General features: G+C 58.6%; 2 protein-coding genes across 3 annotated transcripts; one reads left to right on the forward strand and one right to left on the reverse strand.

Moving 5' to 3' along the window:
* The first annotated feature begins 2241 nt into the window (after nucleotides 1-2241).
* OCEL1 (occludin/ELL domain containing 1) lies at nucleotides 2242-4476 on the forward strand. Its single transcript, XM_059062734.2, is given in 7 exon segments — nucleotides 2242-2271; nucleotides 2274-2312; nucleotides 2673-2849; nucleotides 2972-3171; nucleotides 3385-3550; nucleotides 3786-3839; nucleotides 4070-4476. Coding segments are annotated over 7 exon segments (789 nt in total). The 3' UTR covers nucleotides 4193-4476.
* Nucleotides 4477-6560: 2084 nt separating this feature from the next.
* Nucleotides 6561-16740, reverse strand: NR2F6 (nuclear receptor subfamily 2 group F member 6). Of its 2 annotated transcripts, XR_009335541.2 has the most exons (5): nucleotides 15915-16740; nucleotides 12207-12301; nucleotides 8608-9192; nucleotides 8276-8386; nucleotides 7206-7283 (listed from the first exon to the last, which is right to left on the reverse strand). XR_009335541.2 is itself a non-coding variant. In XM_059062723.2 (4 exons), the coding sequence occupies exons 1-4, from the start codon at nucleotides 16199-16201 to the stop codon at nucleotides 7009-7011; spliced, it is 1242 nt and encodes a 413-aa protein (XP_058918706.1). In that variant the 5' UTR covers nucleotides 16202-16734; the 3' UTR covers nucleotides 6561-7008. The 2 variants fall into 2 exon arrangements, 1 of the variants encoding a protein (XP_058918706.1); XM_059062723.2 differs by lacking the exon at nucleotides 8276-8386 and having other exon boundaries at nucleotides 6561-7283; nucleotides 15915-16734.
* Nucleotides 16741-19636: the final 2896 nt, after the last annotated feature.

The following is a 19636-nucleotide window of genomic DNA, read 5'->3' on the forward strand; positions in this document are numbered from 1 at the left end:
CCTCACCTGTCCTCCCTCTGCCCTCCACCCCTGTCCAGGGGTACCTTTGGGGTGGGCAATGTGATGGGAAGGCCATTGGTGCCCCTGAGAGCCACAGAGAGCACATGAGCAGGGGAGGAAGGAGGTCAGGCTGGGGGGTGGGGGGGACAGTGACTCAGCAAACCTGCCTCCCGTTCCCCCCTGGTACCTATCTCACACTGGACAAGGCAGGGCCCCTAGAGGCCCCAGGAGCTCCCAGTCTGATAGAGTCAGAGTCAAACATACCTGTGGCGTCAGAGTAAGGTCTGGAGGGTGGGGGAGGAGTGGGGCCATGCGTGGAGGCCAGCCTGGAGGAGGGGTATCAGTGCTGGGCCTTCCTTGGGATTGAAGGTGATAATTCAGAGACAAGGCTTAGCCCACCCACTGCCACAGCCTAAGATCTTAGGACATTGCAGATGCTTCACATTGTCATTCAGCAAACACATGAGAATCAGTGGAGACCCTGCCCTGCCCAGGTCATAGTCTGATCACTTCAGACAAGAACTGGGTAGGCATTGGAGTTGGGACCCTGGAAGGGATTATTGAGCACGAGTCCAGGGGAATTGTGGGTCCTGGGCTCTGCTTACCCCCACTCCAGATGTCAGGGGCAAAGTCTGTCAGGGGGGTGACTGAGGGAGTTTGGTAAGGAAGAGTGGACAGGAGGTGTCTTCCCAAACCATGGATGCATGAGCACTGTGGGACATGCATGGAGTTGCCCATGTGGACCCCACCCCCACCCCATCAGCATGGGGCAGTTTTTAAAGCTTTTTTGAAAGCTCTAGTGGCAGCTTTTAAAAAATAGATCATAAGAAGGAGGCTCATGCTTGTGACTCAGGGATGGTTCATTATTAGGAAGCATTAGTGGCCACATTAATGCGCCAGGAAACAAAAATCATAGGGTGAAATGGTACTTTGTACTGTTCACAGCATCCATTACTCGAAGTCTCTTCATTTAAAATAAGGAATAGATGGATGTTTTCCTCACTGAACTGAAAAACCTCAAGCCAAAGGCAGTGTTGAGTTTAACGGGCAAATACTCAAAGTTTTGCCATCAAAGTGAAGAAAGTGAGGTGGGGATGGGGGATGCCCACAGTCCACCCACCCCTTCCCTTGATTTAATATTGTCTGGGGATGCTAGTCAGTGCAACTAGACAAGGAAAAGAAATGAAATTTAAAAATGAGAAAAGAGGTAAAATTATTTGTAGATGATGCAACTGTCTATATAAAATATCCAAGCAAACTAACAAAAAGCTATTTCAATAAGAGAATTTAGTAAACCAGCAAGGCACTTAATGAATATTTAAATTAGTTTACTATATGCAAAAAAAAAGCTGCAAAATATATTGGAAGATCCCATTTATAATAGTAAAAGATACACTATCTGGTTAAATTAACATCCTTGATATACAGAAAGCTCCTAAAAATCAACAAGAAAGAAAAAAAAAAAAGACTTGCAGGAAATACGAAAAGAAATATAGATGGCTTCTGAATTTTTTCACACACCATATTAGATTAGGCAAGATTTAAAACTTTGAAAGTACACTTACAGGAAACTGTGATACCATTGAGGTTGCAAAGGTTGTGGGAAAACCAGCTAATTAGGGCATCAATGGCACCTCACTGAAGAAAAACTTGACAGTATTTTTCCAAATTAAAATACACAGGTCCCTTTTGCCTGGGCAATTCTGGGCAATTCCACTTCTAGGAGTTCCACATAATCCACAGTCTGCCAAAGAAATGTGCACTTGAATCTTTTTTCTACAGTATTGTCTGTAGTGAGGAAAATGTGTCATTGAATTAGAATCTCTCTGGAAGGAGACACAATTAACTGCTGCCTCTGGCGACAAGGGTGGGTGAAAAATTCACTTTGCCCTACGCCTCTTTTCTATCTGAATTTTTTAACATGCCTCCAATAATTATTTAAAGAAATAATTTAAAAATATAACCTCTGGAAAAAATACATATAACCGCTCAGTAAATAGATAAATACAAGTTCTCCAAAACTACCAGTTTTTCAGACAAATAAACTGAGGGTCGGAAAGGGTGAGTCACCGGCCCCAAACACACAACAGGTAGAGGTCTCTGTTGGACTCCGGGCAAGGGTGCGGTTCCACTTTCAGGTTCGCTAAGCCCCGCCCCCTCGCCGCCAGCCCCGCCCTATACCGCCAGGCCCCGCCCCCAACCTGCGGGGCGACCCAGCCAGTTGAGTCCAGCCTGTAGTTAATGCACTACACGGACTCCAGCGCCTCTCTTCGAGAGCGGACCCAGACTTGGAGCCCCATACGCTGGGACAGGTGACCCCGGGAGGGAGTGGTTCGTGCGGCCCGCTGCCGGGCCGGAGATCCCGTGGGTCTTCTCGGGAGCGGTGTCCACGGGCTCCACATACCCCTGCGGCAGAGGTTGCGGCCGCGCAGGGGTTAACGCGAGCCAATCCTGGGCTGCGCGGTGACGTAACGGTTCATAGCGCTCTGTTGGGTTACGCACTGGGCGGCGGGGTCTGGGTATCTCTGAAGGCCAATGGCGTGCGTCTATGCAAATGACGGCGGAGCTGGAGAACGCGCCGCTGGTGGAGAACTGGCCGCTCCGTGAGCAGCTTCCCCGTGAGTCCTCCCACCTTACCCTCCTCCAATCGTATCCTCCTCCTGTGTCCACAGTCCGCCCGCCGACCACCCCCGCCACGCGCGGGCCACGACTCCCCCCGCAGGGCCCGCCCACCGGTGCGGGGACGCCCGAGCGGCACCACCCTGAAGCCGATGCCCACCCGAGAGGCCCCGCAGACCCGCGGCTCCCGGGGGAACTTGCAAACCCGCCCTCCTGGCCCTGGTCCCCCGGTGAGTCTGAACGGGAGGAGTGTCCCCAGGCTGAGCCTAGGCAAAGGATTCATTACCCCTTGTGTAATGGATCCCGGCTGACCCTCGTTAACTCCAAACCATGATTCCTGCGGCATCTGCAGCGACTGGTACCTGGAGGCCTCGAACCCAGCGTGGCCCACCCTCTGTGCCAGCCTCAGCCCGGAGCACATGGGACAAGGCCCAAGAAGATTGTATTTGAGGATGAGCTGCCCTCACGGACCCTCCTGGGCTCCAAGAAGTCTGTCAGAGCCGTCCCCGGGGGACATGTGCCTACGCCCCACCCTGTGCCTGACTATGAGCTGTGAGTGCCCCCCTGTTGTTCCTGACTTCTGGGAACATGGAAGGAGCACTGAGGCTGGGGCTTTGACAAGTGAATAAGAGTTTACCAAATAGTAAACAGAGAAAAAGGGCATTTGGGGCTAGGAACCCAACGTGGACAAAGAAAAATTACACTGATTGGGGAAAAGAGAGGAATTCTTTACACTCATACTCTGACCCCCTGTCAACCTGGTAGTAAGTATCCACCGGTGAGCAACGAGAAGGATCGGAGCCGCTACGCTGCAGTGTTCCAGGACCAGTACCCAGAGTTCTTGGAGCTCCTGCAGGAGGTGGGCTCTGCACAGGCAAAGCTCCAGCAGCTGGAGGCCCTGCTGAACTCACTGCCCCCACCGCGAAGCCAGGTTAGCACCCAGGTGGAAACCCCCATCCTACAACCCTTCCAGGTAGCCCAGGCCTCCGGAATCCCACTGGGTTCAGATCTCTGGGCCTCTTCCTCCTCCGGGCTGGGCAGGCACCACAGCACATGGGCCAAGATCAGCCCTTGACAAGGTCCACTTTATCTGTCTGAGCCTCAGTTTCCCCATCCCTCCTTGGGTCCTGTGCTCCCTGAGCACCCCCTTCCTTCTCCTTTGGCAGAAGGAGGCCCTTGTTGCTGCCCGTGTCTGGAGGGAATTTGAGAAGAAGCAGTTGGTGAGTCATTCCTCTTGAATCCTACAGCCTGTCCTTTGCACCCCCCTACACACACACACACACACACACACACACACACACACACACTCCCATGAGGCTGGGACACTTGTGCCTGACCAGTTTCAAGGAAAGAAAACTGAGGCTCAGAGAGGAAAATGCAAAAGGTCAAGCAGCTTGAGAGCCATAGGCCAGACTACCACAAGGACTTACCTGGATCTTGCCCTGCTCAGGACCCCAGCTTCCTGGACAAGCAGGCTCGCTGCCACTACCTGAAGGGCAAACTAAGGCACCTCAAGGCGCAGATCCAGAAATTCGATGACCAGGGAGACAGCGAGGGCTCTGTATACTTCTGAGTGTCCTGGCAAACAAGCAGAGGGAAATATTGGAGTCAGGGTGCCACCCTGCCCTTGCTTCTCTTCCTACCTCCTGGCCTTACCTCTTGCTATTGCCCCGCCTTGGGTAGCCATCCCTGATTTCAGATGCCTTTGCCCTTGAGGCTGAGATCTGATGGTCCCTCCTCCAGGAAGTCTTCCCAGGACCTCCTCCAGGACCCCCATGGAGATCCCAGATCTCAGCCCATCCCCTGGAAGAGGTCCTGCTCTTCACCCCAGTGGAATAAACACTTACTATATACCAACTGTGTACAGCTGCTTGAAACTCCTGATTTCCTCGTCACCAAAAAATTGTTCTTCCATTTTCCAGAGGAAAAAAGTTAAGGTTCTGAGAAAGGGACTTGTCTAGGATCTCTGGGTGAGCTGTGAACCCTAGTCTGTCTGTGGGGCTCCCTCTCCTCTAAGAGCCTTCAAGTGGGAAGCAGAGGGGCTGACATCTAGCATCACCTCCTTGGCCAGGAGGGTCCCCTGACGTCCACTGCATGCCAGGCCCAGGGTAGGGTGGATGGGACACAGGTAACACCAGGCTGTGTGTGGGGCCCTCTAATGGTGGCCCAGCAGCTACTCTGAGTCTTGGCCTCCCAGGGGAGCCACAGGGAGAAGGAACAGTCAGGAAGACTGTGGGCAGGGAATGCAGTGCCAGCCACTGGGTCACAGAGAGGCCTCAGTCCCAGGACTGATCCTCAAGGAACCCATGTCCTCTGGGAAGAGAGCCCAGTGTGACAGAGCAGTGACAGAGGGCTGGACCCGGACAGCAGAGTCCTACCAACCAGGGAGGCTCAAGATGTCTTCCTGCCGAAGAGGCCATATGGGTAGGGTTTTGTAGAAGTAGGAGTTCAGCAGACAGGCCTGGACAGGCATCCGTCTCTGGCCAACTGGAAGCAGGACAGACACCATGGTCTTGGTCAGTACACAGATGTTCTGTGAATCTGACAAATGGGGCATTGCTGTCCAGCCCAACTGGAATGGACAGACATTCACTTATGCACAGTACAGCTCAGAAAACACCTACCCAGACTAGAAACCAGCCCAGCCACCAATGGGAGAAGAGCCCAGTAGCCTTTCCATCCCATTCCCACCTCAGTCCCCTTCCGGGGACAGGGCATACCCAAGAGACCCTCGTTCTTTCCTCCCCATCTTCCCAGACCTCCTCCGAGACAGACATGGGGGAGACTGGGGTGCCGGTGGAGAGCATTTTGGGGGACTGGGACTGCCTTAGGGCTGAGCACTGGCCCAGCCTGCAGGGTAAGACCTGAGTTCTTTGCTCAGTTTTCAAAGGGGCATCTTTGATAAAGGGCTTGTCTTTGCCTGACAAGACCTGTCAGGATCAAGAGGTGCCACCCACCACCACGATCTGGGCCCTTTCTAGCCATCCCCTAGAGCCACAGTCCTGGCAATACATTCCATAGGTGCCTTTCCCACCACAGAGCTGAGCCACAAACTTCCGAGGACAGGGTGGCAAGCGCCCTGGTGCTGCATCACTCCACATCAACTCAAGTCCACATTTCAAAGTCTGTCCTTAGAGGTCCTCACCTTTCAAATGCCAATTTCCAAAACAGGAGTTTTTTTTAGTTACATGTGAGAAGAAACCAAATTCAAACTGGCTCAGGCACAAAAGGGGAAGTCTGGGCTAATGGAAATTAAACACCCGAGGGTTTCAGGTATGGCTTGATGCAGGGGCTCCAAAGGCATCCTGGGAAATTGGTCTTTCTCTTTTGGCTCTGCTTTGCTCTAAATGATATCCTAATTCCCAATCCTGCCATTGAATTTCACTGGCCAGCTTTGGGCCACATGCCCTCCCTTAAGTAGTCGCGGTGGCCAGGGAAATGGAGGGTTCTGTCTGGGCTGAGATCATGTGACAAAACTAGCCCCAGATGTTTCTCCCGAGGATACTGGGGCCCAGATACCATGATTAAGGGCTGACCAAAGAAAACAATAAAGGGAACTCCCTGGCAGTCCAGTGGTTAGAACTCGGCACTTTCACTGCCGTGGGTCCGGGGTTCAATACCTCCCGCAAGCCGTGTGTAGCGGCCAAGAAAAGAAAAGAAACAAGTGTTTGGTCTACGGCTTATGTTAATCTGTGAGGCTCACTCTCATAGGCCAGAATCTGAATTCAAACCTGAGCCATCTGCTAAGCTCAACTCCTAGACTCATTGGCTGACCTCGGGCCCCCTTCCTGCCCGCAGCTGCAGGTTCCCCACAAAACTGTCCAACAGAAACAGCAAGTAGGGCTCTTGTTAGGTTGTGGGTGTTCCAGATGGCTGGGAGTGGGTATCCATGGTAGGGTGCCCTCCATGCCACCCTCCCCTCACAAAGATGACAGAGGCTGTGCAGGTAGGAAACTTTATTATTGGCCTTGATTCATCCATCATGTAGTGTCCAACGTGGATTATGTGTCCAGAGGATCCGCCTGGTACACGCTACCCCTGCCCGGGTGCAGCTGCCCCTCCAGTCCAGATGCCAGGACTTTGTCCATCACACCAGAGAAGCCACTGCACCATGAGTTCACGCTTGGGGCACCAAGGGACACAGCTGTCCTGGGACTGGACCCTCAGTCTCGCCCCTCATCTTGACCAGGGCTTCTGGGGAAGACTTGGCTGGAGCCTAGACAGTCTCTTTTTGGTTTCATGATCACTTAGAAAACAAAAAAGACAAACATTTCACAGTCTTTAAAAAACAGGAGTCTGAGGAGGGAAGCCGGGTCCTCTGCCTGGGAGCCCCCACTGGAGGCTTGAACATACGTGTCCCTGGAGGTCTGCAGACCTGGCCCTGTCCAATCACTGGCCCGAGCCGTAGGGCCAGTTGAAGGTACTTCCCGACAGCAGCATGTCTCGGATCAGCGTCTCGATGGGTGTCTTGCCCACCAGGCGCATGAAGAACAGCTGGGAGATGAGGGAGGCGGGGACGGCACGCAGGGCAGGGAGCCGCAGCAGCAGGCGCCCAAAGCGCTGGGGCTGCGATGGGTACTGGGCCCGCACATACTCGGTGAGGGCCACCTGGGCCTTCTCCTGCAGGCTCTCCACATGCGCTGGGTCTGAGAGGCCACAGGCATCTGGGAGACAAGGGAAAGGTCAGAAGAGGCGGTGGTGGGAGGACACAGGACCCCAGGGCTGATGGGGGAGGGGGGGACACCACTCAGGGCTGTTGATACAAAAGAAGGGCACTCAGGAGGTAGGAGATGGGGGCCTAGGGCACAAATGGCAGTGTTGGTCCTCAATAAATATTAAGGTGGCCTCATGCAAGGACGATGACACAGGGGTGCAGGCAGTGATGTCTCAAGGGTGGAGGGGCCCTGACTAAAGCATTTAGCAGGGAGACAAATTCTAATCAAGCTCAAGGGGAAGAAGAGGCTGGGGAGGGGAGTTGGGGAGGAAAGCAAAGCCTAGAGGGGGTATTCAGACACCCCCGAGGGACCTGCGATGTGAGTGAAGATGACAGCCCCATGAATGGGGGCAGGGAAAGTCTCCTGGGGAAATAAGGAGGGGCAAATTGGATGAAAGCCACCTCCCGGAGTAGCCTGTGTCTGGTTCCCGCATCCCCGGCCCCAAGGAGACACCTAGTGGGGCCTCCTTCCAGAGTGCAGAGGCAGCTGCGCCACCACTCCCTGGAATAAAGCGGGGCTTTGGCTGCTGGACGGTTACCAAAGACACGTAAGGAAGCGCAAGGCTCCGCTCGGAGTCCCGCCCCTCGGTGGGAGGGGCTCCAAGCCACACCCCCTACCCTCTCCAGCTCAGCAAGGGGTGGCCCCTGGAGGCGGGTCAGCGGGCAGGTTGGGAGCCCTGGGTCAGAGGTCTAGGGGCCCAGGAATCAGGGAGTGGAGAGCCCAGGGGAACCCAGAACCAGGTGCCAGGGCACCCCTACCTGGCAGCCCTCCACAAGTGGTCAGTAACAAGAAGAGAACCCTGATTTGGCAGATGAGGGTAAGAGGGTCTGGGGAGGCCAGAGATCAGGGAATGAGGGCCAGAACCAGGTGGGGGGAACCTCTCCTCCCGCGTCCCCCCACCTGTCATTCTGCTGTCAGTGCCCACTGAGCACGATGAGTACCTTGATGAGGGGGTGAAGGATGGGGGATCTCAGGGAGCCTGGGAATCAGAGAGAGAGGCTGTGGGGCCGTGAGTCACGGGTCCGGACAGGGATCGAAGTTCTTAGGGAGACCTGGGATCGGGGGCGGGGCCATCAGGGTGTCACACCGCCCGCATCACCTCCTCTACTGTCCCCCATCAACGCTCAAGGCGCTTTCAGGGACGCAAGTCTGGCTAGCTGTGGATCAGGGAGTAGAGGGCTAAGGGGGCCGGGGCCAGGGTCAGGATCTAAGTCGCACCCCTCCCTCCGACCCCTCCCACGGCCTCAGAGCCCCCCATTCCAGGTCATCTCACCAGGCGTGAAGAGCGCGATGGCCTTGAGGCAGCCGTACTCCGCCGAGTCGACCTGCAGGCGGCCCAGCTTGTCCACCTGCTCCTGGAAGGCGCGCACCTGGTCCATGAAGGCCACGGCGCGCTCGGCGGCCATGGGTGCGGCGTGCAGGCCGGCGGCGGCCAGCAGCGGCGCCGTGTGCAGAGGCAGCGCCGCCTGCGCCGCGTTCAGCACGAAGAGCTCGCTCCAGCTGAGGCGCAGCAGCGCCACCTGGTCAGCCACCGGCAGCTCGGGGAAGAAGGGCGCGTGGCGCGCCCACTCCACGGTGCTGAAGAGCAGCCGCGCAGCCAGCTCGCACACGTTGTCGATGCCCAGCACCGCGCCCGCCGCGCCGCCCCCTGCGCCGAACGCGCCCGCTGCGCCCGCGCCGAAGCGCCCAGCCGCCGCAGGGTAGGGCTCGGCGCGCAGCAGCTGCGCGATCAGCTCCGACACCGGCTGCCCTGGGAAGATGTCTCCGCCGGCCGCCGCCAGCGCAGAGCCCGGGGGGCTGCCCGAGGAGGCTGCCACGGCGCCAGGCAGCGAGTGCGGAATGCGGCCGCGCTGCACCGCTGCGAGGGGGAGATGGAGATGGGGGGTGGGGGCGGGGAGGAGGGGAGATAGCCAGCCCCGCAGGAAATGGGGGAGGGACAGGAGAGGGAGGAGGGGAGAAGGGACGGGTGGAATCAGGAGATGGGAGAGAGGGAGTGACGAAAATGGGATAGGAAGGGGATTGAGGAACACGGGAAACCGGAGAGGGGTGAGTGGGGTGTGAGGAAAAGGGAGTGGGGAGGGAAGGAAGGGGGGGGAAGGTGGGTACCCGGAGAGAGTGGGCGGGGGCCAAGTAGGGAGGAATAAAGGGAGGAGATAAAGTTATCAAAGGGTCACTCAGCCCTCTCCCCTCCAAGCTCCCCAGCTCAGCCCTTCCCTGGACCCCCAATCCCCACCTCATGGGCACAAAGCTTGTTGGGATGACAGAGGCCAAGGTCTTGCATGCCCCACCCTGCTCTGCCCTGTGCCCTCAGCCTGAGTCCATGTCCAGCCACCATCCAACTCCTACTTCCTTCAGAGAAGGGCCCTGACCCTGGGAGGGGGGGAACCTTCCCAGGTAGGAAAAGGACCACTGGGTGAGGGCTAATTTAATTCACACCTGGCCCCCTCCTACTGGACTGTGTGAGCTCTCCTCCACAGCCAGGGAGACTAAACCTGTCAATCATGTCCTCATCTGTCAATCATAGGGGTCCAAGAGCTGAGAATGGGTCCAGGGAGCAATCACTGTCCTTCCTAGGACTTGGGGCACAATGGCCAGCCTACCCATAAAACAAGTGATCAGTATGGGCCGAGCACTGACCTCTCCTATGGAGGTGGAGAGATCCCTACCTCCCAGCCCCACCCTCCAGATCATGGCCCCCTAGAGCAGGTCTCATCTCTCTGGGTCGCTGCAGTGACCTCAGTGCTAAGAGTGGAGTCCTGGCCAGTAGCAAGTGCTCGGTAAGCATTTGATTCCATCAGCAGCCTTGCCTATGAGGGGGGAGGACCAATTGCTGGCCTTGGCCAGTGCCCCCAGTGATCGGGCTGGTGAGAAGAGGGAAGCTGAGGTGCAAAGAGGGGAGAGGTGGCTGCATGCCAGCCTGGCCTGTGCCACAGTGGGAGCGGCGGAGGGGCTGACTGGGCTGGGTGCCAGGCAGAGACTAATTAATGAGTTTTAATGAGGTGGAATGCCCTGTCTCACCACCTCCATGAACTTCTGGTCAACCCACCATGAAGCAGATGGGGAGGGGGATGCAAGTGGGAGCCAGGGGCTAGCAGAGCTGATCAGGGAAACAGGGGCTTGGATTCAGCCTTGCTCCATGTGATTTTGAAGTCTCAGAATCATCTGTCAAATGGGTGTAGCCAGATGAGGCCCGAGAGTGAATCCCAGTCAATCCCGGGCCCACCTGGTTCTAAACCCCACCCCCACCATTATTCCATCATCCAGCCACGTTTCCACCTTAGGGCCTCTTGCACCTGCTGTTCCCGCTTCCTGAGAACCCCTTCCCCAGCTCTTCCTCCTCATTCAGCCAGGACTGTGGGTTCAAATCCAGACCACAGTTCTATTGTTCTCTGTGCTGTCTTCCCATTTATAAAAAATGCAGTTGATAATAAAAATGGTGATGATGATGAGACCAATCACTGAATTTACATGAGAATGTATCTAATTTGCTTAGAATAGCATTTGGCACTCAGTAAGAGCTAAATGGATAGTAACTCGAGCCAAGAAACATTTATTAAGCACCTTATGTGTTTCGGGGCTGGTCTAGGCACTGGGGATATGTCAAGAACCAAGACAGACAAAAGTCTCTGACCTTGAGGAGCAGAACATCCTGATAGAGGAGCAAGTAAATTATAAAGCAAGATAGATGGCCCGAAATAAAGAGGGGGTGGCGAAGGGTCATCAGGGCTTCTCTGAGGAGGTGTTGTTTGAGCAAATCTTAAAGGAAGCAAGGGAGGAAGCCATGCAGGTGTCTGGGGCAAGCGTTCCAGGCAGAGGGAACAACCTGTGCAAAGGCCCTGAGATAGGGCTGTGCATGGGGCATGACCTGAGATTATTATTTCCACCCCAAGACTTTGGAGATCTGAAGCCCTGATACGATGTATATCAGGAGCTTAGGTCAGATCAACAAGTGGAGGTAAAATCCAGGTTGGTGGGGGGGCGGAGAGACAGTCACCCCCAAACTTAAAATGACCAAAGGGAGTAGTGACACGGTCTTAAGAGAAAGACTCGGAGCAACTGTTCCCAGCTTCTTCCACAGAGGCCCCGCAGAGAAGAAACCATCTTTAGAGCAGGAGAGACTCAGGTTAGATGCAGGGAAGAACTGCTGGCCTGGCTCATGAGAGTCCAGGCAGAGACATGAAGCCCAGCACAAGGGGCCATCACTGAAATGGGCCAGATTCTGCTCCCAAGCCCAGACATCCACATAGAAGTCTCTGGGTTCCACTTGAATTCTAAGAGTGCTTGGTGGAGTTCTAGACCCAGCTGCCCCGCATGTATCCACCCAAGTCCCCAGGGAAAGGACAAGAGATTGGGCCTTCCTCTGGCTCCCAGTGCCCCGGGTCAGGCGGTAAGGTAAGCTGCCCTTTGCCTTAGTCAGGTGAGTTCCTGCCTTGGGCAAACACAAGGCAGGGGGTGGAGGGTGGAGGGTGGAGGGAAAGCAAATCAAATTAAAAAAATACATCCTTGTTCAGAAAGCAGTAGCCTGGCTAGAGGGCAGGGGGGTCACCGGGGTATCAGGGCCAGGGAACCTGCCTCTGAGGCCAGGGGCACCTGGGGAGGAACTGGGGAGGGTGGGGGGAGAACAATTCTAAAATGGGCCAGAGTCAGGGAGTCCCTTGCATCCCAGTTCTGCAGCAGCCACCAGACAGCCACGGATAATTGGATTCCTCCAGCCCAGGGCCAAACCCAGGCCCACGGGATCTCAGGATCATTGGTGGTAACGAGGTTAGCAGGCACCAGACCCCGCCTCCATAGCTCCCAGACCCCAAAAGAAGGAGCAAAGGGCAGGCTGTTTGTTCATCCCCTGCCCGCACCACCCCAGCAGGTACTCACCCTCCTTCCTCATGCCAACCCGGAAACACTTCTTGAGACGGCAATACTGGCACTGGTTCCGGTGATGCTGGTCAATCTGGCAGTCACGGTTGGACCTGTGGGCATGCAGAGGTCACCATGGGGGTTACCGTGACACCCACATCCTGCCCCTGGAGCCACCTTGTGAGACGCCTTTGAAGGCTGTCCCTGAGAACCCCCAGCCGCCCCCCAACCTCAGCTGGGCAAGTGGCCCCAAAGTGGCACAGAGGTTAGGCCTGCAAAGAGGAAAGGACAATTCGGGTGAGTGCCACAGATGAAGAGCAATCTGTGGCAAAGGAGATGAGCACACCAGGGTGGATATGTTGGAACTGGGTTTTGTAGGATGAACAGAGAAACAGAGGCAGTTCCAGGCAGAGTGGGCAGCGAGGGCAAAAGGCTGGAAATGCCAAAATATGAAGGCCTAAACAGTTTCACTGTACTTGGTCACTGTCAGGCCAAGGGTCAGGGTCTTTGTCCCAAGGGCAATGTGAGAGCAGAGAAGGAACATGGTCAGGGAGCAAGGCTTTGTGAGTTGACTAAGAGACTAGGAGCCAGGTCAGTCCTCTGCGGGGTCGCAGGACCGTGGAGCCCCAGCACTACTGCCCTACACAAGGCCGCCATGAATGAACGATGAACGAACGAACGAACGAATGAGTGAATGAACAAATGAACTCCTGTACCCCTTTAAGATCCCAAACCCCTTATCTGGAAAGAACCTCCAATTCCTAACTGAGTCCAAGAAGCTTCCTCTGGGTGGCCCTCGGGGATTGTTGTTGCCTCTTCCAGAGTCGGGACAGGTGGCCCCGCCCTGTGAGTAATGAGTTCCCATCCAAGGTCAGTCCCTAGCCGGAAGGTTCAGGCCTTTGTTCTTCAAATGTCCCCAGCACCTTTTCCCCCTGGTCCCGGCCGGCTGTGCTCCCTCCCTATCTCTCTCCACCCTGGGCTCAGGGCCTTTTGAGGCCCAGGCCTGGGGCAGACACCCTGGAGTCCCAGCTGGGCACCAAGAGGGTACCTACAGACAGTCACAAAGTAAAACAAACACTTAATGAAGTTAAAAATCAGACACATCTCAGCTGCAGACACCCAGCCCTGATCCTTGGGCTGTGACTTCTCCACTGAGCCTTGGTTTCCTCACCTGGAAATGGGAGGCCAGAGGCCAATTCTATATGGGATGCACTCATTCTGTAGAAATTGGGGGCATGGGGGGAGGGCGTCAAGACCCAGGCCCCAGCTGCGAGTCCCAATGGCAGATTTAGGAGAGCTGAGGCTCTGCAGGGCCTCTGTGTCCTGCAGCGCCAGCCTCTGAGCCCAGGCCTCTGTGTCCCACCAGCCTGAGCCCCCAGGAAGAGGCCCTACTAGGGCAAAGGGAGCTCAGGCAGAACCAGAACAAAGCCCAGCAGGCATGCAGTGGGAGGGTCCTGGGCAGCCGCGTGGAAACAGCCAGGCCTGGGGCAGGCAGGCAGGAGCCTGGCTCAGGGCCCTCAGACCTCAGGGGAGGCCCTAAGCCTTCTGCCTCAACTTCCCCAGTTGTAGAGTCAGGACAGATCTTCTGTCCCTCCAGATGAGGAAACAATAAGTTCTACCTGTTATCCCACCTAAAGAGCACATGCTTTACCGAACCCCACAGTCCAATTCAGCCTCCTCCCTGGGCTCTGGCTTCCAGTCCAATTTGATCATAGCCCTCTCTTGCTCACACACCCTTCATGGCTCCCCACTGCCCTCAGTCCAGCATTTCAGACCCACTCACCTCTAACTTCTCTTATGCCTAGGTGGTCTCATCTTACGTCACTGTTCCCCAAACCTGCCACTGAGCGTTTGCTGGAGCTACACTCTCTGCAGGAGTGCCCTTTGCTTCCATCTGTTAAACCCCTCATGTTTCAAGGCCCACCTCTGGTGGCCTTCCTCTCTGACCCTTAGGCAGAGCCCCTTGTTCCCTTCTGGGACCCCAGACCATCCCTCCCTCTGGCCCAACCCACACCCCACAGGCTGGGGACACCTGTGTCTCCCCCAAACTGGGAGAAGGCTGGGCTTGGAGCTAGGGTCTTTTCTAGGGGGCCAGCATCAAATCACCCAGGCCAGGCCCTGAGGGGACTTTGCTGAATCAATCTGAGGCTCAGAGAGAAGCAGTGACTTCACCAGGTCACACAGCAGAGACCTTCTGAAGAACCTGCCAGCCCCAAACCATGCCCCCTCTCCCCGACCTTGGTGTTCCCTGCTCCCACTCTCAGGGAGCCTCCGGGACCCCAAAACTACCTGAGCCCTTCCTCTGCCCTCCCTAAAGACCTGGCCAGAGAGCAGGCAGTTATTCCAGCAGCAAAAATGAGGCCAAAGTCTGGTGGCCCAGTTAGCACTGGAGGAGAGAGTAAACCAGCTCCCCCCCACACACAGCCACCCCAGACAGGCTGGACCTGGGGCCAAATTCCTGCTTCAGGTGCCCGGGGCTCCGCCCAGTGGCCTTGCCAGCAAGCCCTCCACCAGCAGCTCTCGCTGGGGACACTCTGACCCAGACTCAGCTGCCCCTCCCTTCCCAACCCCACAGTTCCCCTTGCTAAGCCCCAACTGGAGCAGGGTCTCTCCCTGGGTGACCCACGGCAGGCACCAAGAGTGTTCTGGGCCTCAGTTTTGCCCATCTGGAAAATGGGACTCTCCAAACTGGCTCTACAGAGCCCAAGCATGTTCCTGGAGGATGCAGAGTAGGGGCTTGTCAATGGAGCAAAAGGAGGCTCACCAAAGAGTGGTGGGAAAGGGAGTCCTGGCCTGGACACTCAATGCCAGCAGCTTCTCCCCCCAGACCTAATGCCCCAGAACTAAGGAGAGAAGCTAGCACGGCCACACCCTGTCAGTGGGGACTCCAACCTAGGACAACCCAGGGCTTCATTTTGGAAACATTCACACCCACCCTGTCTCAGAGTGGACCAAAGTTTCAGGGATTTTCCAGGAGCCCAGCTCTGCACAAACTCCTGACTGGGGCGGCGCGGGGGGGGGTGGGGGTGGTGGCGAGCAGCCAAGATGCAGTCAAATCCCGCCACCCACCAGGACCTCGAGCAGGAGTTTCCGGTGACCCAAAGCCCAGGGTGAGCCAGGGGCGGGGGTTCCCCCGGTGAGCAGGCCCAACCCCACAGCAGGGGTCCCCACGCGAAGAAGGCTTCCCTGTGCCACCCCTGTTTCGCTCCCGCCGCAGCCTCGGTGGTCAGGGCGACTTTGGAAGTGATATTTGACCCCAAGGGCGCGCCGTATCGATCCGCGCGGCCGCAGACAATGGCCCCTGGACACTGTGAGCCCCACAGTCCAAGTTCCACGTCTGATTCCCGCGGGGTACCCCACGCGCCGAGATTCCCAAGAGAAGGGATGCCCTAGGGTCAGGGACCCACCCCTGACAGCACCCCAACCCCTCCAAGCGCGGAGCTGACCCCTGTCCGGAGAAAAGGAAGGGAGGAAGGGAGAGCAAGTAACTAGGGCGGATGCCGCAAGGGACCACCTGAAGGGGGGACCTGCATCGATACAGCGCCGACAGTATACACAATCCCAGGAATGTAATGGAGAGGGGGAAAAGGATCTGTGCCCCTATCTCAGAAGGGAAGTGGGGACCCAGGGAAGGTCAGCGCCAGGCCCAAGGTGACCGAGCAGGTCAGAGGCCCGGCCCACAGCGGGGCCGGGTGCCCGGCGGCGGTGCGCTGATAGGGGGCTCACCGGCAGGTGTAGCTTAGGTTGCGGCGGATGCTCCGCTTGAAGAAGCTCTTGCAGCCCTCGCAGGTGAAGACGCCGTAGTGCTTGCCACTCGACTTGTCCCCGCACACCACGCAGTCCACCTGCAGTCCCGGCCGCTCCTCGTCGCCTGGCTCAGCGTCGCTGGCGGCGCCGGGGGGTGAGGCCGAGTCTTCCTCCGCCGCGCGCGGGTAGCCGCCCGCCTTATCCACGCCGTTCGTGTCGCCGCCGCCTCCGCCGGGGCCGCCCCAGCCGCCGGTCACCATGGCCATAGCCCCAGGGCAGCGGGGCCGGGGCGCCCCCTCCGCGCTCTTCCCTCGGGGCACCCCTCTCGACCCGGGGGACCCTACCCGGCGCGCATCCGGCCCCGGCGCGCGGGGGGCACCCGGCTGCACCCCCAAAAAAAGTTTTGCAGCAACTTCCTGCGGCCGGTCCGCGCGCCCGGGAGGAACTGGTCGGGCCGGTTCCAGGCCAACTTTCCCACGCGAGCGCGGGGCCAGGCTCGGGGCCGGGGGGGCGTGCTAGAGGTGCTGGCCGGGGGCCCCGGGGACTCGCGCCCCGCCGCCCTGGGGCCCCGGCGGGGGAGCTCGGGCCATGGCCCGGCCCAGGCTGCGCAGGGGGCGCCCTCTGGCCTGGCCGCCGCTCGGCCGAGGGCTACGGCCAACTTAGCGGGCTGCCATCCGAGTGCGGGAGGCCGGGGGGAAAGTTTGGCCGCAAGTTGCTCGGCCGCCCGCGGCGGGGGGGAGGGGCGGCGAGCGCGCGCCGGGGCCGGTCACCGCGCCCCCTGTGTCCCCCAGGCCCCCCGGTGGCCGCTCGGGGCCTGCAGGGCCGCGGGCAGGCGCTTCCCGAGCTGCCGCCCCCGCTGCGGCCGCGCCCGCCCGGCCTGGGCCTGTGCCTGGGCCCGAGCCTCGCTCTCGCCGCCGCCGACCCCGCGCGCCGGCCTCGCGCTGCGGCCGGTTTGACACACAACGTTCCATTCGCGGGGCGGGCGGGGGGTGGGGGCGGGGGCAGGGGCGCGCGCCGCGGGCTGGGGGCGGGCGCTCGTTGCCCCGGCGACGGCCGCCCTTATAAGGACATGGGTGGCCGTGCGCTGCGCCCGGCGCCCAGGCCGGCGGGAGGGGCGAGGGCGGAGCGCGGGGCCGCACGGCCAGACCCTCCTCCCTCCTCCTCCCTCTCCCACTCCACTCCCACCCCCGCCCTCGCCCAGCTCCAGCCTTAACCCCCGCCGGGCCGCGGCGGGAGCCTGGGCCAGTGCTGCCCTCTGCCCTTCCGCAGCCTCGCCAAGATGTCTCTGTAAGGCCCTCCCCTCCACCTCCGGCCTTGGACGTTGTGTAGCTCAGCCGCCCTCGAGGCGCCCCTCTGCACCACCCCCCTGCATTCCCGGCAGAAGCAATAATGGGGGGCCGGTTGCACCCGGGGGGCACGCCCCTGCGCAATACACACACACACACACACACACACACACACACACACACGCACACACACCCTGGGGCATTTCTTTGCACAGTTGCATGATGGATTGTGTTTGCTTCCTCTTCCAGAAAGTCTCCGCGTCCGACCCCCACCCCACCCTTTCTCTGCTTGGGCTAACACCTGGTGCTCGGAATCTCCGGGGGGAAGGGATGTTGTGGTCTGCGGCCAGCGGAGGAGCGAGGTCGGGGGTAGGGGGCTGGGGGGTGGCCTTCGCCATAATTTCAGGCCTCTGGGGGCAGGGCGCCCACCCGCCCGGCGAGGCTGGAGGCGACAGGAATTCCCACCACCCTTGCGGGGCCTGCCCCTTTCCCCTTTAATTTCCTTTTCTTTCTGTGCTTCACAGAAGGGGCTTGGCCGGGGACCGGCTGGACTACAGATGTCTCTTCCAGGTTCCCCAGAGCCTCCCAGTTGCCTTTCTGCCTCCACGTCACACACACACACACACACACAGACACACAGACACACACAGACACACACACACACACCCCAAGACCCCGGGCTGGGGCAGCCAGCATATATTGCATATATTAAGCACTCTTTGTATGCCACCCCAGCTGCCCTGGGCAAAGAAGCCTGGGCCTCTGTTTCTGGGCCTGTTAACATTTAACCGGCTGGAAAAGCCCTTCCTGCAGTGACCTTTCACCTTGGAGTCCTAAAGGTCCAGGCACCTGGCCTTATCTCTTGCCCTGCCCTGGGCTGAGCTGGACACCAGGACACGTGGCAGAGCCTCTGAAGCTGTGGGCAGGAGAGCAGTGCCCTCTGCCCCAACCAGCTCCTACACCCTCGTCTCTCAGGAAGCGGCCTTGGGAAAAGCCATTCCCCTCTCCAGATGACATCTGAGGGGGCACCCTTCGTGACTAGGGCAGGAGATGCTTGGAGATCATGCAGCACTTAAGATGATACCAAGGTTCTGGAGAAGCCAGGCAATAGATGCCCAGCCCTAGGCCTCTGGGCCTTCTGGGGAGGGTCTGGCTGGATGTGAGGTGGGGGAGGTTTTAACAAGTACAGAAAGCAAGAAGGACTAGGGTTAGACACGAGCAAGGACTTTCCATGGGTCTGACTAGAGTGGAGTTCTCTGTCCTGTAAGCCGCTCTAGGGGAGGGGGCTGGATGGTTAGAGAGGACCCTTTGGTTCTGGGGGTGCCAGGGAACGTGAGGGTGTTGGCTGGGTTTTGAGGTGAGGATGGGAGTCCTAGGTCCCTGGTCTGGACTTTCTAGGATCCTTGATGGGGTGGGGGGAGACATGGAGGTGGGTGTCTCAGAGAAGAGATGAGAGAGGGAGACTTGTAAGGGAGAGAAGGCTCAAGGAAAGGAGTCAGAGAGGGTCTGGAGAAGGGAGGAGGCAAGGAACTGGGGCTTGAGGGCCACAAGTCTGGAGGAAGGGGGCTCCTAAGTGGCGGTCTGGGGACCGGTTGGAGACTGCAAGGACTGCAGCAGATCCCAGAACCTCAGATTGGTCCAACCCTTCGGCGGCCGCCCCGCCCCGTCCCAGTAGCTCCACCGCCCCCACACCCTGGGCCCTCCGGGGGAGGGTCGAAGTCCTGCCCCGCCCCCCTGACCCCTGCCCGCGGCCCCGCGGTGACATTTGACCTTGCAGCGGCCGCGGACCGGGGACAAAGAGGCCTGGGCCCATCTGCCGCGGGGGCACCCGTGGGAACCGCAAGACCCGGCTCCCGGCGGCCTGGGAACCTGCCCCCGCCCCCCAATGGCGACCTCAGCTCCTGCCTCCACCTCCAGCGCGAACTCCTTCCCCACCCTCCAACAGGTGACCTTGTCTCCTCTCGGCCCCCCCCTCCACGGGCAACCTGGTGGGACTCGGGGGCTAAGGTCACTTAGACTCTTAGGGAGGGAGAGGGACAAGAGGGGGGTAAAGTCGGCTCCTCGGTTCGGCCACTGGCGACCTTGCCTGCCTGAGTTTGCCTGCTTTCTGCAAAGCCCGCCTCGGTCTAGAGAGAGTGCGCGGGGTTCGAAGGTCACCATCCCCAGCGCTTGCCCGAGGAGTCTGTGGATCCGGAGTACCAGGTTGAGTCCCGGCGGCTTACTAGCGCCCACCTCAGGCCAGCCTTGCCCTCCCAGGGAGAGCCGGTAACGCCGCGCACACACCTGCACAGGTGCTGCCTGGAACCCCGCGCCCCGCCCCCCCCCCACCGGGCTGAGAATGAAAATCTTTCTAATCCCCGTCTTGAGTTTCAGCTACCGCCCAGGACGGGACAGCTGGCCACTAATCCGGAGCGC

This window comes from Kogia breviceps, chromosome 4, assembly GCF_026419965.1.
Source record: "Kogia breviceps isolate mKogBre1 chromosome 4, mKogBre1 haplotype 1, whole genome shotgun sequence".
NCBI classification, from domain to species: domain Eukaryota; kingdom Metazoa; phylum Chordata; class Mammalia; order Artiodactyla; family Physeteridae; genus Kogia; species Kogia breviceps.